Source organism: Sus scrofa, chromosome 6 (assembly GCF_054392235.1).
Source record: "Sus scrofa isolate SSC_HxYL_T2T_F1_AM1 chromosome 6, Sscrofa_HxYL_maternal_Yorkshire_Landrace_v2.0, whole genome shotgun sequence".
NCBI classification, from domain to species: domain Eukaryota; kingdom Metazoa; phylum Chordata; class Mammalia; order Artiodactyla; family Suidae; genus Sus; species Sus scrofa.
In genome coordinates, this window is record NC_139388.1 from 2344762 (window position 1) to 2368776 (window position 24015).

At 58.3% G+C, this 24015-nt stretch overlaps 1 protein-coding gene and 2 long non-coding RNA genes across 6 annotated transcripts in view; all 3 read left to right on the forward strand.

The window, feature by feature from the left end:
• Positions 1 to 9185, forward strand: part of CA5A (carbonic anhydrase 5A) — a 32879-nt gene extending 23694 nt beyond the window's left edge. For 3 of the 4 annotated variants that reach the window (XM_084959347.1, XM_084959349.1, XM_084959348.1), the window contains one exon: positions 6572 to 9185. In XM_084959347.1, coding sequence (XP_084815473.1) covers positions 6572 to 6838 — 267 coding nt within the window. In that variant the 3' untranslated portion in view covers positions 6839 to 9185. The remainder of the gene's footprint in view (positions 1 to 6571) is intronic. The other variant, XM_021093675.2, reaches the window with a different exon arrangement.
• Positions 9186 to 9210: 25 nt separating this feature from the next.
• LOC146402145 (uncharacterized) lies at positions 9211 to 9753 on the forward strand. The gene is made up of 2 exons (XR_014805292.1): positions 9211 to 9338; positions 9563 to 9753. It is a non-coding gene; the product is annotated as an uncharacterized LOC146402145 (long non-coding RNA).
• A 6541-nt stretch (positions 9754 to 16294) lies between these two features.
• LOC102162270 (large neutral amino acids transporter small subunit 1) overlaps positions 16295 to 24015 on the forward strand; it is a 28360-nt gene continuing 20639 nt past the window's right edge. The window contains exon 1 of the long non-coding RNA XR_002344446.2: positions 16295 to 16940. This is a non-coding gene — a long non-coding RNA (large neutral amino acids transporter small subunit 1). The remainder of the gene's footprint in view (positions 16941 to 24015) is intronic.

Consider the following 24015-nt stretch of genomic DNA (forward strand, 5'->3'; position numbering starts at 1 on the left):
TGGGCTCGGCAGTATACAGTCTGGCTTTGGGCTTTTCAGTATTCTGGCACCTGCAGCAGAGAAAGTAATCCCCAAAATCCTCATACAATTTTTCCTGAAAAAGTACCACTGCTCCCCACGGCCATCATTTGATAATGCTCTGTCCCCAGGCAGCCCAACGCCTTGAGGTCAGTGTACATAAGACACAGTCATTTTTCACCACAAACCAAGAGGGTTCGGGAGCCCTGGTGATGGTCGGAGCATGGCTTCCAGGAGGGAGGGAGTTCTGGAAGGTTTAGTGTGGACCCCAAATTGTTTCTCATCTTTTGGGAAAAGGTAGCCATTCCTGAGTCTCAAGTGCAGTGGACTTCAGCCCAGAAGGAGAGTTTCCTGCGGCCATGATAATAAAGGGCCACCAATTAGGGGACCACCCCCCCACCTCCCTGTCATAAGGACCCTGTGACAACACTGGGCCCCCCCAGAGACCAGCATCATTTTGTATCTTGAGATGTTTGATTAATTGATTGATTGATTTTGTCTTTTGTCTCCATGTCAAATGGAGGTTCCCAGGCTGGGGGTTGAATCAGGGCTACAGCTGCCAGCCTACACCACAGCCACAGCAACACTAGATCCAAGCCGCATCTGCAACCTACACCACAGCTCATGGCAACGCTGGATCCTTAACCCACTGACCGAGGCCAGGAATTAAACCCAAAACCTTATGGTTCCTAGTTGGATTCGTTTCTGCTGCTCCACGACGGGAACTCAGAGATGCTTAATTTAATCCAAGCTGCAGAGGCCTTTTGCCACGTAAGGTCACACACCAGCAGGTCACCCCGTCGGGATGTGGCTGCTTTCTGTGATGGTGGTATGTTCCAGAACTGCCCTGTACAGAGCCCTCGCTGATGGTGAAATGTTTCAGAACTGCCCTTGGGAGTTCCTGTCAGGGCTCAGCGGAGAGGAACCCAGTTAGTATCCACGAGGACGCTGGTTCAATCCCTGGTCTCTCTCAGTGGGTTAAGGATCCAGCATTGCCGTGAGCTTTGGTGTAGTTTGCAGACGTGGCTCGGATCTGGCGTTGCTGTGGCTGTGGAGTAGGCTGGCAGCTGCAGCCCTGATTCAACCCCCAGCCTGGGAACCTCCATCTGACATGGGTGTGGCCCTAAAAAAACAAAAAAAAAAAAACAGCTGCCCTGTGCACAGCCCTCTCTGTGATGGTGGAACGCTCTGGAACTGCACTGTCCTCCAGGGCAGCCCGTGGGCACATGCGGCCATCCAGCGCTTGCAGTGAGGTGAGTGCAGCTGAAGGGCTGAATTTAACTGAAACATCACATGTGATAGGCCAGTGGCCATCGTGTGACTCTCTGTCGTGACCTGGTGTTTGAAAAGCTGTTGAGTGAGCTCGGCGTTGATGCCCTAACACACTCGCGGGGTGTATGTTTACACCCCAATTTAGAGAAAGCACTTTGCTGCCCCCTCTGGAGCTGAGGTGTCTGAGACTCTGCAGACAGGACACAGCTCTGCCCTGGATCCAACTCGCATGCTTCCCAGAGCACGTGGAGCGGGATGTGGGGGTGCCGGGGGCGGCGGTGCTGGGGTGCAGGGGCTGCAGAGGGATCAGGGCCTGGGCTCACCTGGTGGCGGCCTGGCACACAGCCCCCCAGCATCTTTCCTCAGCTTCCCCAGGCATTGCCAAGATAGGTGGGCTGTCTTCACTGAGGCGGGAACACAGGTAATCCCTTCTCGACAAAGATGGTTTAAAATCGTTGTGTTTCGGCGTTCCCGTCGTGGCTCAGCGGAAACAAACCCAACTAGTATCCATGAGGACACAGGTTTGATCCCTGGCCTTGCTCAGTGGGTTAAGGATCCAGCGTTGCCGTGAGCTGTGGGGTAGGTAGCAGACGCGGCTCAGATCCTGCATTGCTCTGGCCGTGGCTGTGGTGTAGGCCGGAGGCTACAGCTCTGATTCCACCCCGAGCCTGGGAACCTCCGTATGCCGCAGGTGCAGCCCTAAAAAGACCATCATCATCATAATAAAAGTCATAATTGTGTTTCGGTGGCTTTCAAAGCATCAAGGTCAGGGGTGATGCTGGCAAAAGTGGATCACCTTGAAAGACGCGAAATAGACGTTGAAGAAGAAACGAGATGAGAAACGACACGTTTCTGTTGCGCGTCTGAGCGAACGCCCCACTCGGGGGATTACCCAGCATCAGCGGGAGTTAACCTAACAACACGGCTGCCGCCAGCCTTGACCGTGACCCAGCGGGGCCTTGCGCTTAGTGTCGTCAGGGACCTTCCACACCCCTCAGCCCCACCGAGTGTCAGGACCACGCGGAGGCCCGGCCCGACCCCCCGGGGCTTGTGGTCCCCCCAGTCTGAGGAGTGGGGGTTTTTCCAAGCGACCGTCGGGTGGGCGGGCGTGAGGCCACAGCGGTTAACTTGCTCTAACGAGCTCTGTGAAAGTTCTGGACTCTCACCCGGGTCTTCACGGGGAAACAGGGCTTCTGGGAAGGTGGAGGCGCTTACCCAGGAGAAGGCAGAGCCGGCAGCGAGCCCCCCTCTGGCCCCCAGGCCGCCCTCTGGGGCCTCTTTTGCTCCTGCCCCTCTGATGTGTGCTGCTCAAGAAAAGATGTGGCTCACGGCAGAAACGCAAAGCCTTGAACTTGACGCTTGAGTGGGAGACCTTGCTGTCCAATGACCTACGGCTACTCTTGGATGGAAACTCCATCCCCAAAGGCGCCTGTGCAGCCGTCCGGCAGCTTAGGAGGGTGGCTGTTCTCAGCGGTGGAGGGAAGGATTGCAACTGGAGGGGCGCTCTGGGTTGGGACTTGGGAGAAGGGTAGAGAGTAGCCATCGTCAACTGTCCATGGGCCGTCCATCCCACAGGGACTTGGGGACAGAGAGAGGCTGCTGTGCAGAGGGACTCGCAGGAGAAGAAAGGACACGGGGCCCTGAGTGGGACTCCACCTGCCAGGCCACCGTGACACCCAGTCCCAGCCAGAGCCCCGAGAGCAGGTGGGTGGCTCATCCATAGCGGGCTCTACTCTGCGTGCGCAGAGGTCTGCCTCCCAGTAGACGCTCTGCTTCGTAGGCTGTTTCTCAAGTCTGGTGTCACCCCGGGGACACCGAGACACTCCCGGGAGCCACACGGGGCCCAGGCGGTGCAGCAGAACCGCAGACACCCAGAGGAAGGGCATCGATGTCACCCTCACAGCCACGGCGCAGAAAACAAACCCGGGTGCGGCCGCTCCCTGACCTCGGCGGCGGCCAGACGCGGAGGCCGAGGGCTGCGGGTCCGTGGGAACAGCCCTGGGATGTGATTGCTGTTTAGGATTAGGCTGCAGAATCCCTGGCCTGACCTTAAACTTCAAAGCTTCCTCCCTTCGCTTTTATGTTACTTTCTCATTTTGTGAAAGTACAAATGTGGGCAGCTGCCCACCCCTGACCCACTGTCCCTTCTGTGACAACCTCAAATCTGGCCCCTTCCCACCCCGGCCGTCCCGGGGGGGCACCCTACACTCCCACCTCCTGACAGCTGCTCCTCCTCCCCTCCTGCCCCCCCCACACACACACACCGTAGGAGGCCTCCCTGGAGCCCCCGGATGGCGCCTGGTGTACAGCTGCACCCCAGCAATAGCAGGTCCCTCGTACTGCAGGGCTTGTCCCTCCTGCCTAAAGGCCTCCATCCACCAGCTCTAAGGCCAGCCTCAGGGAGTCCCCTGGAGCCACCACACCTTATCCCCACATCCAAGGCGCAGCAGGTGCTGTTGGTGGCGCCCCCAGCCCCAAGTCCCACACCCACTTCTGTCCTCCATTCTCTGTGTTTGCATGGCCCCCGGGCCGCCCCACTTCTAGCTAGAATTACATTGCCAGCCCCTCCAGCATCTCCCTGTCCCCACCCAACCTGTTCTGCTCTTAAGGGTGCAGAGTGTGGGGAGGGAACATCAGCCTGGCCGTTCCGCTTCCCTTTGCTAAACCGAGGCTTCCGTCACACTTGGGGTTAAGCGTGAGCTTCTTCCTGCATGATCTGGACCCCAAGCTCCCTTCCCACCCACTTCTGAGCGCAGCTCCCCACTTGGGCTGCCATCCAGTCTCTGTGCTCGGGCCCTGGGCTTCCTCCTCCTCTTCCTCGCAGCCCCAGCTGTCCTGTCCCCTGACTTCTGGGTCTGGGCACCAGTGCCTTCTTCACATGGGTACCTCGCTGGCAGCTTGCTTCCCCGAGGGTGGCGTCCTCGCCCTCTTGCTCGCAGCACTAAGTAGAGACCCGTTTGGTGGACAGTGACTGAGGCGCCCCTGCTCTGAGAGCCAAGTGCCACGGCCGACCCCAGAGAGCCACACTTGCCGCCTCAGCTCCCTCGACAGGCTGTCCCCTCCTGGGATAGCCCGTCCCCTCCAGCTCTGCTCCTGAACGTCTTTTCAGGCTCAGCCCGAAGCCCCCTCTCCTGTGACGCCTCCCGTAACCCCGTGCTGTGCACCTCCCGCTGTGTGTGGTTTCCGACCATCCGTGCTCTCGGGGCCTAGAAGCCCTCCGCAGGCCATTCCCGAGGTAGCGATCGTGACACATTAGCTGAGTAGGTGGAAGAAAGGCAGGGTGTTAGTTGCTTCCGGTAACAATCAGAAATTCACCTCCAGCCAGGGAATCTGATGCTCATAATTCGAGAAGTCCAGAGAAAATAAACACAGTGGAGCAGGTGTGGAGCAGGGCTGGAACAGGTGTGGTTCTGCCTGGAGCAGGTGTCGAGCAGATGTCGAGCTGGTATGGACCTGCATGGCGCTGGTGTGGAGCAGGCATGGAGCAGGTGTGGATCTGCCTGGAGCAGGTATAGAGCAGGTGCAGAACATGTGTGGAGCAGGTGTGGAGCAGGTGTGGATCTGCATGGAGCAGGTGTCAAGCAGGTGCAGAACAGGTGTGGAGCAGGCGTGGCTCTCCATGGAGAAGGCAGGGAGCCGCCACCGTGTGCGGCCCTCCCAGGAGGAGATGCCGTATGTACACAGTAGCTGACAACATCCTCCCAGACATTTCTGACATATGGACTTGAACTCGCCTCCCAAAATCTGCCTTGGCAGCTGTGACCATCTGTCTGTGACCTGACGGGTACAACATTTCCCCTCGACCTCTAAGCTGGACGCTGGGAGGAGGGACAGGAGCCCATGTGAGCAGCTCTGGGAACCGTGGTGGCCAAGAGCAGGTCCCTCCTAATGCAGCGGTACCTTCGCCGCTGGGAGGCTGGCCCCGCTTAGCGCCCGTGGGATGCAGGCTGCCCTCTGCTCACCGTCCAAGACCAGGAGGGAGCAAGGTCAGCGAGAGAGGCAGTTCGAACCCACATTTCCTGGCATGCGGGCTGGGCTTACACCTTGGAGGCTGAGCAGTAGAGATGCCTGGCTCCTGTGTCTATGTTCAAATGCGTGTCAACAGGAAAAAAAGATTTTCTGTTTCCGCCCGTCTTAAGATACGTTCACCAACTGCTACTCTGAAGATAAAGCCTGTATATTTTTTCAGGATTGAGATTATTTTCCGTCAGAATGTCCTTTGGCAGTTTGGGAGGGTTTTTTTTTTGTTTTGGGTTTTTTTTTCTTTTAATAGCATTGACATAGGGAAATTATTTTTAAGCAAAGTGTAATCTTCTGATCCTTTTTACTGATTTCTGGAAATCCGGGGGTGGGGGGCCCTACAGGTGTTCCAGGTCCCTGAACACATAAACACAGTTCAAAGGTGTAGACATCAAAAACGGACAGGACACTCAGGTTTGTCGCATTTATCCTCTTTGCATGTTCTTTGATTTGTTTCGTAATGAAACACACAGCTTCACCCCGATTTAACATTGCTCTGTAGCAAAGACCCCCTGCCACCGCCAGGATGTATGGTGAGTGAGCCAGACATCACGGATAGAAACAACACAGCAGCCTTGGTCCGGGTGGTCCTTGTGTAGCGAGCCAGTGGGGGAGGGGCTGCAGGGCACCAGGGTTCCGGGGAAAGCAAAGCGGGTCAGGAAACCCCCGCCACATCAGGGACCTCACTGAGAAGGTGACATCTGAGCAAGGGTTTGCGGGACGTGAGGGGGGAGTCATGCAGATACTGGGGATGGTTCTGGAAAGCTCAGGGGCAGCAGAGGACCCACGTGGCAAGGACGAAGTGAGCCAGGGGCCAGGTGGCAGGGGAGGGGGACACATCTAGAGTGGGGCTTGGGGGCTTGGCTCTGACCGGCGTGAAGACAGCTGCAGGGCGGAGGCACCTGTCACCACGCAGGTTCTCGAAGCTGGGAGAAGCAAAGCTGGCAAACCGCCCCAGGCTGAAGCCCGCAGGCAGTGGCAGTGAGAGGTGCTGCGTTGTGCTCTCCAGGCCAGCTGCGGGTGTGCAGGAAAGTGGGCGTCAAGGGGAAGGCCAAGTGCAAACCGCTGGGGATGGAGCTGCCCCGGAAGCAGGGGGTGGGGCAGAGGGACAAAGCCGGTCAAGGCTGAAGACCTCCCACTCCCCCTGCAACTCCAGCTACTTTTTTTAAATTGCATTTTTATTGAGTGGCTATTTTAAGTTGTGAGAGCTGCGCTTTTAGTTCTTAGCCCTTTTGTTTTCGCATTTCCCACTCATTTCTAGAAACTGCAAAGGGCAGAAAAGACTGAAACAGCGGCATATGCTGAGTGGAGGCAGATGGTCAGACCCTTGGCCGGCGGGGCAGCCCCATGGGCCAGGTGGGCACAGGAGCAGGGGAGTCCAAGCTGCTTTGGGGTGACGCACATGTCACCCCACTCAAGTGGACTGCTGGGTCGTCAGGCGCAGGGGGCAGGGCCTCGCCTGGGGCCACCTGGGTTCTCCCAAGAGAGCAGACGCAGCCGAGACCTGCCCACCGCTGTGTCCACTTGATGGAGTGAGCCTGGCACCCAGTCCTTCCTGCTGGCCGAGCTGCCCCCGGGAGCCAGCCAACCGCGCTGAGCTGCCTCCCTGCCCCAGCCCTTCACTCTAACCATCCCAGAGGTGGCCAGTCCAAGGGGGGTTTGACCTGCAAGCTGACATCAGGGTCGGTCCTCCCTGCCCCTGGCCAGGAGCTGGTTCTCCAGGCACTTTGCCCAGCCGTGTTGGCTCTGCAACCCCTCGTCTCCGTCCCTCAGGAAAGGCCAGGTTGTCAGGAAGCTGGTGGCACAGGGATGCAGGTGACGAGGGAGAGACTGGGCCATGCAGCCTGTAGCAGAGGGTCTGTCCTGCTTCTTCCAGCCTCTGGGGTCACTGGTGATCCTTGGCTGGTGGCTGTGTGCCTCCACCCTCTACGTCCACCAGCCCTAGCTGTCCCACCCTCACACGGCCGTTTCTTCAAAGGACACCAGTCATGCTGGGTTAGCGGCTCCGGGATGACCGAGCCTTAACCAGTTGTACCTGCAGCAACCCTATCACCAAAGGCGTCCACATTGTGAGGTTCTGGAGTTTGGACCTCAACATCCTGTTTGGGGGGACACCTTTCAACCCTAACAGAGGGACAGCACAACAGCTGCTTCCAAAAGGAGCCTGTGCCGGGGGTGCAGGATGGCCACCGAGAACAAAGGTGCCAACTGCATTTCATCTGTGCCAAGAAATCGAGCTGAGACCCTGGCCACTAGACCCAGGCTCTGGAGTGAAGCCAGGAGGACCCCAAATCCCAAAGCCAGACCCACAGGGGGAGTGGCCAACGTCAAGGGGTGATTAGCTGTCGCCAGAGACTGTCAGGCCATGAACACCCCCTGGCCCAGAACCATGGGGTGGGTGCACTTGTCCTCAGAGAGAGGTAGGCGCTGGGCAGGGGCTCAAAAGGGTCTGGAGTAACTGCTGAGTGGGGGGGACACAGAGCAGAAAGCAAACGAGGCTCATTCCAGGGGCTCATCAGGTGCGTGACACAGACATGCCTGCTGCCGAGACAAGGGACAGTATCTGAAGATGTGACCACACCTGGACAAGTGACGACACCTGGACAAGTGACCGCACCGGGACAAGTGACCGCACCCGGACAAGTGACCGGACCTGGACAAGTGACCAGACCTGGACAAGTGACCACACCTGGACAAGTGACCGCACCTGGACAAGTGACCGGACTTGGACAAGTGACGACACCTGGACAAGTGACCACACTGGGACAAGTGACCGCACCTGGACAAGTGACCGCACCTGGACAAATGACCACACCTGGACAAGTGACCACACTGGGACAAGTGACCGCACCTGGACAAGTGACCGCACCTGGACAAGTGACCACACCTGGACAAGTGACCACACTGGGACAAGTGACCGCACCTGGACAAGTGACCGGACCTGGACAAGTGATCCGGACCTGGACAAGTGATGACACCTGGACAAGTGATGGTACCCAGACAAGTGACCATATCTGAAGAAGTGACCACACCTGGACAAATGGCCACATCCACCAGTCTCTTCACGTCTCTCCTGACACGTGTTCCAGCGCCTGCTCTGCTGGGAAAGAAAGTCAAGGGTTGGACCCAGGTGGGATCCGGTGCTCAGCTGGCCTGTCCACTGGCCCTGGTCATGCCCTCTCACCAGCCCACCAGCCGCAGCTCCGTCGGGGGGGGGGGGATTCACCCTGGCCCTCCCACCCATCCAGAGGCCAGGGTTGACACTTCCTACTGCACAGAAGAGGAAACGCAGTCTCCAGAAGCTGAGCACCGTCCCTCCCCGGACCCTGGTAGGAGGCAGCATTGGAACCCAGAACCTCTAACTGTAGGCCTGCGTGTGTTGCTTAGGTAAAAATTCATGTAATGTGAAATTAACTGAGAGTTCTCTTGTGGCTCAGTGGGTTAAGGGTCTGGTGGTGTCACTGTAGAGGCTCAACTTGCTGCTGTGGCACAGGTGCCATCCCTGGCTTAGGCTGGGGATGTGGCCCCCAAAATTAAAATTAAATTAAAATTAACCATATGCCAGAAAGAGAAAGACAAATACCATATACTATCGCTCATGCGTGGAATCTAAAATATGGCACAAACGAACCTGTCTCCAAAACAGGAACCAATCACAGACATGGAGAGCAGACTTGTGGTTGCCCAGGGGGCAGGGGAGGAAGCAGGACGGACGGGGAGTCTGGGGTGAGTAGATGCAAATTATTACATTTAGAACAGATAAGCAATGAGGTCCTGCTGTACAGCCCGGGGAACTCTATCCAATTTTCTGGGATAGACCGAGATGGAAAATATTAAAGTAAAATAAATAAATGCCGACTTTTTATTTAAAAAAATTAAATGTGGGACATGTTTAACCAAAGACATTGAACCCTTCTGAAGTGGACGGCTGGGTGACATTCGCAGCCTCCCATCGACGTGCAACCTTCACTACCCTCTGGTTCCAAGACATCTTGTCGCCAGGAAGAAAAAAAGAGGCCCTGCTACCGGTGGGTTCCCCCCTCCCCGCCCCCGCCCCCCCCCCCCCGCAACCCCGGCGATGCTCTCCCTGTCTGCCCAGGTTCACCTTTTCTGGATGTTTCATACAGACGGAATCAGACGCTGCCACGCGTCCAGCCCTTTCCCCGAGCACAGGGTTTTCAGGGTCCGTCCACCTCGGGGCGGGTCAGTCCCTCACGCGCTTCCGTGGCTGAGTGACAGTTGCTCTCTGCAGGGGCCACGTGCTTTCTCTGTCAGCTGACAGGCAGGCCCGAACTCTCAAACTCCGTTTCCCACTAGTGGTCTTCCGGCATCTTCCATGAGCAAGGCCGGCTTTCTGAGCAAAAGGCCAAACCTGCGGGAATCATGACCCTCGCAGCGGCCGGTCACAAGCCCAGGACATCAATAAAACCCAGGCAAACTCTTTCTCTGTTTGTTTGTTTGTTTGTTTTTTGTTTGTTTTGTCTTTTTGCCTTTTCTTGAGCCGCTCCCACAGCACATGGAGGTTCCCAGGCTAGGGGTCTAATCGGAGCTGAAGCCACCGGCCTACGCCAGAGCCACAGCAACGCAGGATCCAAGCCGTGTCTGTGACCCACACCACAGCTCACGGCAACGGCGGATCCTTAACCCTCTGAGCGAGGCCAGGGACCGAACCCGCAACCTCATGGTTCCTAGTTGGATTCATTAACCACTGCGCCACGACGGGAACTCCCATGGCTGTGGTTTTCATCCGTCCGAGAATCCAAGCAGGATGCCCTGAGTATGTAGAGTCCTCTTAGGTCCTGGCTCTTCTTTCAAGGTCACATTTTACCCTGGGAAAAAAAAATGTACCCAATAAATCCTCTACTGATGTGAAAGTCCCCCCCCCACCACCACCCGCCACCTGCCACCCGCCACCGCCCCCATGGGGCTGCCCTGCTGTGTTTGTTCTCACTCGTGTGGGACACATGTCTGTGTTCTTTTCACCCAGCACGTGTCTTTTCTTCTGGAAATGTGTTTTGAAAAGCCATGCTTTCGTGGTGCCTCGCTGTTCTGTCCCTGTCTGCAGGCTTGAAGAGGTGGGGCTGCCCTCAGCAAGCACCCAAGGTACGTTCTGTTTCCCAAGCCGGTGTGGGTACAGCACCACCACGTCGGGGCTGTTGAGGCCAGGCCAGGATGACGAGCTCTTTTATGCCATTTAATTCCCACATCGACCATAGAGAGACCCTGCTCGGGGTCCGGGCAGCGGCTGGAGGGAGAGGGCAGGCGGGGAGTTTGGTGAGTGGCCGCTGGTGACCCGTCTGTGGTAGGCGCAATGCTTACTCAGGCCACCACACCACCTGGCTTCCAGGACCAGACTGGTGAGCATGTGAATTCTGCCGGCCACACGTGGGCTTTGTTTCAGCTGTTCCTGGTGGTTCCTGACAATTTCATTTCCCCCACTGGAAAACCCCCATCCTTGGAGCCAAGGACATGTGACTCCCTGCACAAGGAGCCGTCTCATCTGCTCCCTCCCAGCTTCCTGCCTCCTGGCTGCCATCGTGGTCACTTCCAACTAGACAGACCTGGTCGGAGAGGCTGCACACACCCGTGTCCTTTCAGCCTCACACACCTAAGACGGAAGTGCTGTTACTTGCCCCTTGTCACAGGTGTGGAAGCTGGGGACAGGTTAACCCCACCAGCGCTCCCCTTGGGAGCCTGGGCCACCAGCCGCTCTGTGCACATGTGAGTAAGTGCGGTTCTGGGCCAGCTGTCCAGGCCAGGGTGCCCACGAGTGCAGCCCTCGATGGGAGGCAGGCATCCTGAACCCTGTCTATGCACCACCTGTCGGAGCAAAGGTCTGTCTACACAGCAGGAAACCACACTAAATGGATGTAAGCTCTATTTGTCTGCAGAAACAACAGGTGAAGAGAAACACACCTGCTGGTGACCTGCCCCTTGCGGTGTTTACAAAGGACGTGGAATCCACTTCTGCCCATGAGATTTTTAAGCCCATTCCACACTCTCCTCGGGCGGGGGGCCCAAAATGCCAGCAACAGTCAGACAAGCAGGAGGACGTCTTTATAGATGCTCCTGTTTCCCCAGAGAAGATCGGAGGAGAGAAAGCTGCCATTGCGTTTGGAAAGGGAGGCAGGACTACCAGGCAGCGCCTGTGCTCACAGCTACATTTTTTTCAATTTGGGGGACCCGTAAAAACGGGACTTTTTAAGATGAACCATCTAAAAATAGTATAGCCTCACTGCAGATAGTTTAGAAACAACAGGGAAATATGGAGAAGAAAAAATTCCTAGCTCACACCCCAACCCCGGCCCCAGCTGGAGATGGAGGCTGTTCCCATCTTGGCATAAAGGTCACCATTTTCCGCCCATTTGCCACCACCTCTACGAGCGGCTGCTGCTTATCAAGTTGTTCTTTGGGGACAGACGCTTTACCTGGGTTAGTTCATTGGCAGTAGGTCCTATGATTCCCATTTTATAGAAAATGAAACTGAGGCCCAGCAAGGGGTAGGGTTTGCCCACGCTCCTTCAGGAGGTGTGCAGTGGGGCCCAGGCGGGAACTTGGGGCGTCTGGCTGTCAAGCCCATGATTTCTGTTGCTGCCATGCCATACCCTCCCTTCCTTTCCCCCCAGTTTAATTGGTGTATAACCTTGTATTAGTTTCAGATGCATAGCACAATGATTTGATATTTGTTTATATTGCAAAATGATCACCCAGTACGTTTAGTTAATATCCATCACTCCCATAGCTACGATTTTTCTTCTCAGGATGTGAACCTGTAAGATCTACTCTCTTGGCAACTTGCGAAGACACAATCAAGGCTTTTGCTAACACTGGTCACCATGCTTTGCCTTAGACCCGGAGCTCATTTGTCTTACAGCTGAGAGCTTCTGCCTTTAAGCTTCACCCGCATCCCCGCCCCCGCCCTGTTTTCAGCAGCCCACATTTTGCCATCAGGAATCTGAAAATCACTGAGGGTTTGGAGATGACAGGAGAGATTCAGAGAGCTGGCAGGAAAAGCTTCTAGAGCATGCCCTACGTAGGCCGCACGTCCAGCCTCTCTTCCTGCAACAAGCTTCTCGCTCCCAGGATGGGATCCAGAGCCTCTGAACCCCAAACAGGAGAAAGAGGCTTACCCGAAGGGGGTCACAGTTGACAGCCCCTACAGAGAGGCAGCTCTGCCACTGAAGCCCTGCCTGTTTGCTCCAAGGCAGCTCTGTTTCTCCAGGGCTAACACTCCCTGTTCTGAGAGGCCCCGGAAACCCTCCCCCACGAAGAGGCAGGTGGCCTTGGGGCCAGATCGCATCCTGCACCTGAGAAACAGGAACTACCCGTTCCTCCAAAAACGGTGGTCCTCCCAGACCTCAAAATGTAGAGTGGGGTCCCTGCTCAGCGGGAACACCCGAGGGTCCAGCCATGGGGTTTCGGAAGGTGATTCTTCAGCCCTCCATCCACTGCGGGACATGGCGAGCTGGAAAAGATTCTTGTTTGCCCCGGTTTTTAATGGTTACAGTGTATTCCGCCAAGCGGATACAGCAAAGTTTACAAGGCAGCTGGTAGGACATTTGGGTTATTTCCAATATTACCTTCGGCGTTTTTTAAGACTACAGCAAACAACCATGTAGCCCAAACCGAGCACGTCCTTTATTGCTTTAGAGCAATTTCTAGAAATGGAACACTGGTCAGATGCACCACATGGCTTTAAGCTTTTCACAGAAACTGCAAAGCTTCCCCTGTAGAAATTCCCAGCTTCTCCACCAACTCTGGTGGGAGCAGACAACACAGTGCTGGTCGTCTCTGGCTGTCCCTGGAAGGAGCTGAGTGAGCTGGTTGAGTCGCCCTTGGCCTCAGAGCTCCTTTTTGTCATCTCACCAGTAGATGGCGCTCTTTGCTAAGTTTGTGCTTTTTGTTTTTTTTGGTTTTTTTAGAGTTGAGTTCTGGGTAAGGGTTTTCTTCAACCTGCACTAGGCAGGTCTGAGACAAACATATGTTTTATTATATATACGTCTCCCAAGGCAAGTTTGCCATTGGAAATCTAGGGTGGTCTCACGAAAACTAAGCAGAAACTGACAGTGATGGCGTAACTGCCGTGGGACCATAGAAATGCCCCTGGGGTGTCCTCACCCTCCCGATATTCCGTCTGGCACGGCTTCCCAGGAGCCCCCACAGGAGGCACATCCCGTTCCGTCCTCTGCCGCCCTTGTTAGTGGTACTCCAGGGAAGCTGGATGGGACTGGCCCGCTTCCTTGCCCCTGCTTCTCTGGCCTATCAGGGTTGTTAATTTCACGCTCTCACATGCAATTCTTGACTGCGTCTCTGGCGTCTAGAGGAGGCACTTGCTGTCATGGGCCTGGAGGCCAGTGCAGGGGCCTGCACAGGGGACGGACCTGCAGGTGTCAGCGGCAGGAACACCAGGTGGAGAAGTTTGGGACCCTCCCCGAGAGCATGGCCAACTAACCGCCTTCCACGTGAAACTGAAGTGCATGCTGAGACGGTCAAGTCTTAGCTGTTGAACGGCCTAGAGGTAAAGAAACAGCAAGGGGTGGGTGCCGCAGGACGGGAAGTACACCAGCTGAGTTCAGGCCCTGAAGGATGGGGCTGCAGCCCACCTCCTGGTCAAACAAGGTCCCTTGCTCTGCCAAGCCTCCACATCCTCGTCGACAAAGAAAGTGGCACTTCCTCCATTAAATAAGAATGTGCACACCCGGGGCTCAGCACAGCGCCTGATAAAGGCTCAGGAAGTCCGCTCAGCCCTTGGTCTTCTGGCCTCCCGCCAAGCGGCATCCTCTGAAAAGATAGCGGGAGAACAAGAGCAGAGAGATGACTTTTGATTCCCCCCCGGAGCCACCAACTTAGACATCTTGCAAGTTAGTATTTGTGTGATGGACAGGTCATTGGACTGGACCGTCGCAGATGAAGGGCTGGCATGTTGGGGGGGCCGGGTTTGACCGGTGGGATGTGGAAGGTCCAAATGACATGCCCTGGGAGCCCCCGGGGGCTCAGGGGGTTAAGGACCCAGCGTTGTCACCGCTGTGGCTCTGGTTACTGCTGTGGTGGGGGTTCGATCCCTGGCCTAGGAACTTCTTCATGCCACGGGCACAGCCAAAACAAACTAGCAACACTAATGGCTCACCCTGGCTAAACTCCCCTGAGATGGGACTCTAAATTCTTTCCCTGTGCGCATGTCAGCTTAATCCACAAGTATTTCTTTCTTTCTTTCTTCTTCTTCTTCTTTTTTTTTTTTGGTCTTTTTAGGGCCACACCTGTGGAGGTTCCCAGGCTAGGGGTCCAGTCAAAGCTGTAGTTGCCAGCCTACACCACAGCCACAGTAACTCAGGATCCAAGTCATGTCTGTGACCTACACCACAGCTCATGGCAACGCCAGATCCTTAACCCACTGAGCAAGGCCAGGGATCCAACACGCATCCTTATGGATGCTAGTCCGGTTTGTTAACCACTGAACCACGACGGGAAGGCCAATCAGCAAGTATTTCTCATCCTTTCTTGTTTCTAAGCCGGAAATGATTGGGCTTCCTGCACGTCCTCTTCTGATTCTGACCACTAGTACCTGGCCACACTTCCTATCCAGAAATCTGGAGTTCTTTAAGAATACGGCTCAAGGAGTTCCCGTTGTGGCGCAGCGGAAACGAATCCGACTAGGAACCATGGGGTTGCAGGTTTGATCTGCAGCCTTGCTCAGTGGGTTAAGGATCTGGCGTTGCCATGAGTTGTGGAGTAGGTCGCAGACGTGGCTCGGATCTGGCGTTGCTGTGCCTGTGGTGTAGGATGGCAGCTACAGCTCCGTTTAGACGCCTAGCCTGGGAACCTCCATATGCTGCGGGTGGGGCCCTAAAAAGACAGAAAAGACCAAAAAAAAAAAAAAAAAAGAAAGAAAGAAAGAATAAGGCTAGAGCCCCTTCATCTTGCAGCCTACCTTTGGATATTCCAGCTAGATGTGGGGGAGGGGTTCTCACCGTGCTCCTTCAGGGAATCCCTGCTTTATCAATTTAGCTAAGCTTCTGCAGATTCCTGGTTTTCCAGCGCCTCTGTCGCTGTTTCTTAAAGCTGCGCCCTGGATGCTGCTCTTTGGCAAGGAGGTTTCCCTTGGGATAAACATGGGAATTTCGGAGCCCAGGAATGAGTTCCCATGAGGCCTCCAGCGCTTCCCTCTTCTCTGAGTTCAGGACCCCAGGCCCAACCTGGAGCTTCCTCCAGGGGCTCCCGCTCAGTTCTGATCATTTTCGTAGCGCCCAAGCCCCTAGGATGAGCAGATCCTATCACCTCAGGAACAGGAAGCCAGAGCCACACCGGGCCTGGGCGCACTCCAGGGGGCAGGCAGGTCTTCTCTGAGCCCCAGAGCCTCCCCAAATCCCACCCCTCCTGTGCTGTGGCCTCAGGTTGGCCCTGCCTTATCGCCTAGGCCCACACTGCAGCATCGAGGTCCCTGGGTGCTTGCTCTGGGCCACTGCGGGAGCCGGTGAGGAGGGCAAGGTGCCTGGCCCTCCACGTGCACGAAGCGCTGCGGGTACCCGTCCGCCAGGCTCGGTGGGACGCGGTCAGCACGCTCCACTTGCGAGGAGCCGGGCTGGGGTCCTCCGGTACACCGCGGGGCCAGGGCCATCCGCGTCCGCCAGGTTCGGGGACGCGGCCGGGGCGCTCCACGTGTGGGGCACCGGCCTGGGTCTCCCGGGACCGCGCGGGACCGGGACGGCCCGCCACGCTTGGCTGCACGCGGTCGGCGCGCTCCACACGGGGAACCGGCCGAGGCCTCCGGGGAGCACTTGGGGCCCAGATCGCGAGCCAGCCGCGGCCGGACAGGGTTTGCACGCTCCACCTGCGGGGCTGAACCACCGAGCCCGCCGACCGACCGCGGGCAGGGCGGCTGGAGGCGAGGGGCGGGGCGCGCCGCGCAGGCGGGGCTTGGGGCGGGGCCTGGCGGGCGGGGCGGGGCCGGCGGCGGCGTATAAAGGGCGGCGGCGCACCACGGGCTGACGCAGCGGCTTGGCGGCAGCGCCGTGGGAACCGGCTGTCTCCAGTGGGCGGCGCGCTCCCGGTGTCCGGCCCCAGCCCCAGCCCCGGCCCCGCCCTCGCCCTGCCTGGCTCGCGCGGCAGCATGGCGGGCCCCGGCCTGAAGCGGCGCCCGCCGGCGGCTCCCGCGGCGGCCACAGAGGAGGAGCGCCAGGCGCGGGAGCGGATGCTGGCCGCGCGGCCGGCGGAGGGTGAGGGCGTGACCCTGCAGCGCAACATCACCCTGCTCAACGGCGTGGCTATCATCGTGGGCACCATCATCGGCTCGGGCATCTTCGTGACGCCCACCGGCGTGCTCAAGGAGGCGGGCTCGCCCGGGCTGGCGCTGGTGGTGTGGGCCGTTTGCGGCGTCTTCTCCATCGTGGGCGCGCTCTGCTACGCCGAGCTGGGCACCACCATCACCAAGTCTGGCGGCGACTACGCCTACATGCTCGAAGTGTACGGCTCGCTGCCCGCCTTTCTCAAGCTCTGGATCGAGCTGCTCATCATCCGGCCCTCCTCGCAGTACATCGTGGCGCTCGTCTTCGCCACCTACCTGCTCAAGCCGCTCTTCCCCACCTGCCCGGTGCCGGAGGAGGCCGCCAAGCTCGTGGCCTGCTTATGCGTGCGTGAGTACCGGCGGGGGGAACCTGGGGACGCGGGGAGGGGGAGCCGAGATCGCCGCGCGCCCGCGTCCCCGCTGTCCCCGCACTCCTGGACCATCCCCAGGCCGCCTCCGGCCATCCCCCCCATCCCCTGTTCCAGGCCGACCCCGCAGTTTTAGACCTAAGGGCCCTGGGCCCAGAACCCACGTGCGTTTCATTCATTCGTCTCCACCTCGCCTGGAATTCCGCAGAGAGAGCCAGTAGGTCCCCGCCTCGCGCCTCTGGCCGTAACTCGCCTTAGTCCGTCAGAGGCCTTGGAGCGGAGTAATACCCTGTCTGATTGCAAGGCACCCACGTGGAGCGTCTGAAAAGCGAATTTCCTGTCTGAGTTCCCAAATGCTTACTGTTTGTCTAGAGCGGTCGTAGTTTTTTTTAAAAAAGCATTCAAACCAGCTTATCAAGAAAGGCTGACTCATACAAAAACCAATAGTAATAAAATTCTGTGTGGGCAGTGAATGAGCTGCACGTTTAGGCAGCACCGTGGAGTCTCCTGAAGGTTGCCTAGTGACTGGTGGAGGAGGGGTGCTTGGCTGCAGCTTACATGTGGGTGGCGGGGGCTAGGTTTGGGGTCCCAGGTTGGGCCGAAAACAGCCATCAGGTGTAGCCCTAACGTTGGTGGGTAAGGTCCCAGAATGCTGGTGGGCTGTTTTCTCATGGGATTTCAGGGAAGAAAATCTTTTGTACTAAAAGATATGTGATTTCCTTATCTTTTCTTTGTTTGGGGGCCTCTGGCAGTTTTGCCCTTACCCCTCCGCCAACTTGCTTGCAAGGTGGAAGTGTCCTGCTTTCAGAGCTGCCACTTGCTTTGAGGCTCTGCCCTAAGCTTGGTGGTGCTGGCAGGGCTGGTGTGTGGTTTCCGGATCGAGACACGGGACAGTGTAATCAGTTGGAGCAGCTCCTGGTACTGTTGGGGCTCTGGAGCACAGGGACAGCCTCCTGCATAAGTTCAGCGTGTTGCTGGGGGCAGGGCAGTTGGGGGGCCGGGGGTGTCCCAGAGCTCTGAGGCACACTCCGGAAAGTGGTGACCCCAGGAGGCCTGAGACCCTGGTGGCAGCCACACCAGGGAGGGCACATTTTGCCTTTTGAGGCCTCTCAGAAATGAGGATTCCACTTAGAAAAACCTTTGGGCCACGTCTAGGAATAGCCGTGGCTATAGGCGATCTGCCTGAGGACTGGGGAACCTGAGACGTCTGGTGGGCTTTTGAGAGGATGCTTTGAGCTGAGTCCGAGAAAGCCCCTCTGGCTTGATCTGTGTCACTCCCATGTTCGTCCTTGCTAGGTCTGATTTAAAGTCTCAGCCTGGAGGATCTCGACCTAACACTGTGCTTACAGGGCCAGCTCTCTAGTCTCGAAAAATGGATCCTGCACTTACAAAAACTTTGAGTTTAAGCAGGTAAAGCCTCGGAAGAATTCTGCAGGGGCTGCGGGGGGTACATCCTGCCCAGCACTCTGCCTCCAGCGGGGAGGTCACGTGAATGGCAGCCCTTGTGGTGGGACCCTGGGTGACATTCTTCCTGTCCTCTTGAGCCTGTGGAACTCTTTTCCTCTGAAACCCCACGTGTCTGTGTGTGTGCGTTGCTTCTCCTGAGGGGAAGATTTTTGGTAACAAGGGCGATGCTGTCTGCAAGACTGAGCACTTGTACGGGGTCTGGCGTGGGGTGGGGGGCACATGGCCGGAACAGCTGCTCTCCCTTGGGCACAGAGAAAGGTCCAGGGAGGGGGCCTGCCCTTGGGGGCCACGGAGAAGGCAGTGCAAAGCCATGGGAGTTTCTGAGTGTTGTTTCTTGCACACAGACTGGGTTCTAGAACCTCTGAGAGGAGAAGGGGTCCTCTGTACCCCCAGCCAGCAGCCCGCGTGTGCTGGGTGCTGGAGCCAAGCTCCGGTGTGGCTGCTTGATGGCTTCTGTCCTCTGGGCCGGCCCAGGACGGCGGCTCTCTGTTCATCGCAACTGTGCTTGGCTTTGGTGGTTAGAATGAGCCTGCTGGTGACATAAATGGGCGAAAATCCCTTTTCTTGGAGGTCTGACATAGAAATGATGGAAAGGGGCCCTTTCACGGTGTGTCCCTGGTGTTTGCACGTCTTTAACGAGTCCCGAAGGGGAGAGATTCTAGGTCCGTAATGCCTTCCCACTGGCCTGGGAGTTTGGTGGAGTCTAGGTTTACATGGATCATGAAACTGCTTACTGGTACCGTTTGTTTGAGATGTGGGGGACGCCAGGCTGGTCTTTGCGGCAGAGCTGAGGTTCTTGCTGACCTGAGTTCTGGTCCAGTTTATCCAACCTCTCTGGCTGCCTCTCTGTGGGTCTGGTGGGATCTGGAGAGGCTGGGGGCAGGTGCCACAGAGAGGACGGGCCCCAGGGCAGGCATGTGGAGCCACTGTGGTTCCGAAACACAGCTGTGACCTGATCCAGTCCTGTATCTCTCGGAGAGGCTCTTAAAAGAAGGTTTGAAGGGGCTCCCTTTGCCCTCTGCTCAGCCGGAGCCTGTCTCCATGGCCCAGGACAGGTAGGTGAAAGGACAGTGGCTGCAGACCGGGTGGCCCCCCTCCCCCCCACCAGTGGGTGGAGGGTGGTACAGCGGTGTCTGCCAAGATAGCCCCCAGACCCCCTATGTGTCACACACATCATCCATCAGTCTTATAGACCCTGGCAGGTCTGCTGGTGGCTAAGAATGGGACTCTGGGGTCGGGACAGCCCTTCCTGGTGGTCCTTTGTGGGGTCCAGAAAGCACCTGCCTTCTCACAGGAGACAGACGGGGTCACCAAAGGTCCCCTAGAGTCCCCCCCCCCACACACTGTGACCCTATGTGGAGTGGGGAGGGGTGTTCAGCTGTGGTTCCTCTGGGCCCGTGTGTCCTGAGATCTCCTCTGCGGGGGGTCGGGTAAGGAGCCTGCCATCTGCACGGAGATCCAGGTTCGGTTTCGAGAAACCGCGGCCTCCAAGTCTGGGTTTCCTCATCTGCGACACGTGGGTGTTTGCGGGGACTCGGGCCATGGTGTATTGCCTGAGCCTGGCTCCCGGGTGGCTGTAGCTGTTTGTCCCCCTGCCCTCTGTCTGGTGTCACCCTTGGTCTCTCGAGCTGCCCTGGAAAATACTCTCCCCTCTTTAAGCAAAACGAAGGGAGGGGTGAAGAGGTGGAGGGAGGCCTGGCGGCTCTGCGTCGGGGCTGGGGGGCTGTCCTGGTATCGTCCTGCGGGCTGGGGCACACCTGCCCCCTGCAGGGATGGGTGCAGATGTGGCAAGAGGTTGGCTGTGGGCGAGTGAGCCCAGCGGACTCCCAGGTAGGGTTGTGGGGCGGGGTGATGACCAGGGTCGGGGGAGGCCAGGCTGCCCGTCGAGACCCCTCCCGGTGGTGTGGGCGCCTGCACGACGTGTCCACCACTGTGTCCCTGGGGCCCAGACCAGGCCTGTCACCGTGAGGCCTGCGCACCACCCACACCCAGCTCAGAGTGCCTGGACGCCTGCCAGCCGCCCGGCTTGAGCCCCTCGCCCCGTGAAGCTGAGGCTTCTGTGTGTTTCCAAGGAGCTGGCGAGCCCAGCATCCCGCGCTGTGAGCTGCGTGCAGACCGCAGCCTGGCAATTAGCGCTGAAATCCGGCTTTCCCCGCCAGACGTGAAAGTGCCCGGGCCTGAGTCATGGGACCGCGGCAGCGGGCGCTTCACAGAGCGCGTGACCCAGGGCGGCGGGAGGGGCAGGGTGGGCTCCCTGACCCTCTCGCCGGCCTCGGACCCCTCGCATAATCCTGTGGAATGTACACACTCTGCCCGGAGCCTCGCACGCAGCACGTTCACTCCAGACTCCCAGCCGCTGGGTTCCCGGACCCCCACGGCCTTGGCTTCTCCCCGAGACGGTGCCCCCACGTGACAGCCAGGAGACTGAGGCCACCGGGGGTGGGAGCCCAGGCTGTGGCGCCCTCCTCCCCCCCAGCCATCTTTGTCACCCGCATGGGGACACACGGAGTCTGGTGAGGGTGGAGAGCGGCAGGGGCCCGGGACGGTGTGGTGGCCACACCGGGCACTTGCTGGATTGGGTGCGGAGTGTCTGTCCCGGACCCTGGGAAGCACTGCCCACCCGGGCCTCCCCACCCTGGCTTTGGGGGGGTCAGACCCCTTACAGGGAGCCGTCTAGGAAACTGTCCACCTTTCTCTTTGCTTCACGAACGAGCTTCCAGGGCCAGGCGGGCCCTGTCCCGTGCCCACGTTGGTCTCCAGTTCCTGCCCCTCCTTCCGTGACTCACAGCAGGTGCCAGAGACCGGGGGCATGTGAGTCCACCCCCTGTCCGTGTGACCTTCCTGGGCCCTCATCTGGATTGCTGGCTGGGGGCCCAGAGCAACCCCTGTCCCCACCCTGGGCTTTGCCCTGTTCTGTCCCCACCAGCAGGACGCTGCCCAGCCCAGCAGCTCCTTGGCTGTGATGGTCGGGACCCTAGCAGGAGGCCCCCACCCATCTTTCTTCAGTCCTAGGGGCTCCTGAATTCCTGCTGGAAGGGTAGGCAGTCCAGGTAGCCTGCACTCCTGTGGCCTCCGGTGGGCTGTCCTACCCTCAGATCTGCCTCCTGGCTGGGTTGTGCCCCTGGGCTGCACCCACGCCTCCGCTGGGGTTCGGGGGGATATACGTGCTCTGAAGGCTTCACCCTGATGCGGGCAGCCTAGTCCATGCTGAGTCACCCTGACCTTGGCTGCTGGCTGACAACCCAATCATCTGCGAGTCGCCCCAAATGTAGCTAGTGCAGAACCGAGGCCACTGTCCGGAGCCATGGGCCCACGGCGGGCCCCCACTGTAACCCTGCAGCCAGCCCAGTGTTTTGTCCCTGTCCCCGTGAGCTGGTATGGGATTCGGCCCTCAGCATGGACACAGGTCCCCTTCCAGGGGACCGGCTGGCTGTGTGACCTGGGGCCAGGTGCTTGGCCTCTCTGGGCCTGTTTCGGAGAGAGCCTGGGGCGGGGCAGAGCTGGGTGGAGGGTGTATGACTCAGCCTGTCCATCGCAACAGGGGTCTGGTGTCAGAGGGACTGTCCAGGAAAGAGGCACAGCGGAGCAGGTGCGCCTGGCCAGTGGACACCCTGGGGGAGCAGGTGCTTCCCCCACTGCGGTGCAGGAGGTGGGTGGAGGGGGCCTGGCTGGAGCCACTTAAGGCCTGGCTACCCCACTCGGTAGGAGCCACATGTTACTCAGAGCTGAGGGAAAGGACGAAGGGGGTGTGGGGGAGGGGTGCTGGGGACAGAAGTCCCCCCAGGGAGCCTGAAGGATGGGGCAGGGGGTGAACGGGTCTGCTCGCCTCTGCTGAGACACAGAGGGACCTCGGGGGTCCGCACGTGGCCTTGTCACAGGTACAATGAGTGTCCCTTAGTCTTGCGGGGAGGGGTCTCTCAGCTCAGCTTCAGTTCCTCTCAGGTCCACACGTCCTGGGGTGGCCCTGCCTGGTTGCGGGGGGGCACGCAAGAATACATCCTGTAGCTTAATGAGGCAGGGGCCGTGGCCGGGACAGGCAGTGCTCCAGGCACGTCCTGCTCAAGACACCTGTCCAAGGCCCTCCCCTCCCCACCCCTAATACAACAGCCTGCTTCAGACTCGGGTCTGAACCAGTGCGAGGCCATGCCCCCTACTCAGCCGGCCCCTCATGGGTTTGTGGAGGGTGGAGCTCTGTGGGTGTTGCCCCCCCACCCCCGTGGTGGGTCTCCCTGGCTGCACCTAGCAAGGTGGGAGCACAGTGTGTGGGGGGAAAGCAGTGGCGGGTGGGGAGCAGGGGGTGGGACCTCTCCGGGCAGCCAGAGTTGAAGGACTCTGTTAAGTGTCCAGAGCACTGGAGTTGGACTTAGGAAGCCCGGGTGGACTCGCCCCATTCCCCTGGTGATGGCTGTGTGACTTCCAACAAGTCGGACAACCTCTCTGAGCTCCATGGACCCCAGCTGGCAAATGAAGGTGCTGGGGAAGCTGCAGCAGGTTTGGGTGGGGCTGTGGTGGGAGTTTGCAGGCCCCGAAGGTGCGGGCCGGGGATGAGATTGATCCCAGAGTCCCTGCACATACAGCCTTGGCTGTCCTCAGCAGTGACCGCTCGGATTAGTAACCTGGAGGCAAGCTGGACGCCGCGTTTGCCGGTCAGAATTCACCCAATTCACCCATGGGGCCGGCAGCGGTATTCCTGTTTAGCTGATGAGGCAGCAGGCTCAAACCTGCTAAGTTCGCTGTCCAGAGTCCCACAGCGTGTCAGAAATCTAGGCCAATTTAGGGCGGGGGCTCCTTCCTATGCATCCTGGCTGTTCCTGGGGCCCTGGAAGCGGGGGGCTTGGGAACCGCTGTATTCTGCAGGGCTCTGCTTCAGAAGAACCCAAAAAAGTGAGCCATGGCCCCTAGCAGGGCTTCCTGCCACCCTCCGCAGACCTCAGAGTGGACTGAATCTGCCTTTTTCTGAGGAGTTTTGAAATGAAGTGTCAACCCTGTCCCCGACGCCCCTGTTCCAGACATGCGGCCAGGGCAGCTCTGTGGCTGGGAGTCACCCAGTCCCGGTTACAAATGGAAAACCTGAAACACATGTTCCAGGGCTGGTTGCACTTGAAAAAGTGGCACAGCCTCTTAATAATTCTTTTTGCAGGAAATCAGTGACTCGACAGGGGCGGGGGCGTTTGAAGGGGCGGTGTCCCGATGGGCCTGAGGTTTCAGGTCTGGCTGCTCCTGGGAGACTGGACCTGGGTTGGGTGCCATCCGAGCAGCCTCAGCCCCTGGCAGTTCCTTTATTTTCCTTCGGTTCTCTGGACACTCTGGAGGCTTCTGTCTTTTCATTTTATTTTATTTCATTTTATTTTACTTTGCTTTTTAGGGCCACGACTGTGGCATACAGAGATTCCCAGGCTAGGGGTTGAATCCAAGCTACAGCTGCCGGCCTACACCGCGGCCACAGCAACGCGGCATCCAAGCCATGTCTGCGACCTACAGCACAGCTCACGGCAATGCTGGGTCCCTAACCCACTGAGCCAGACCAGGGATTGAAGCCACAACCTCATGGTTCCTAGACAGATTCGTTTCCACTGCGCCATGACGGGA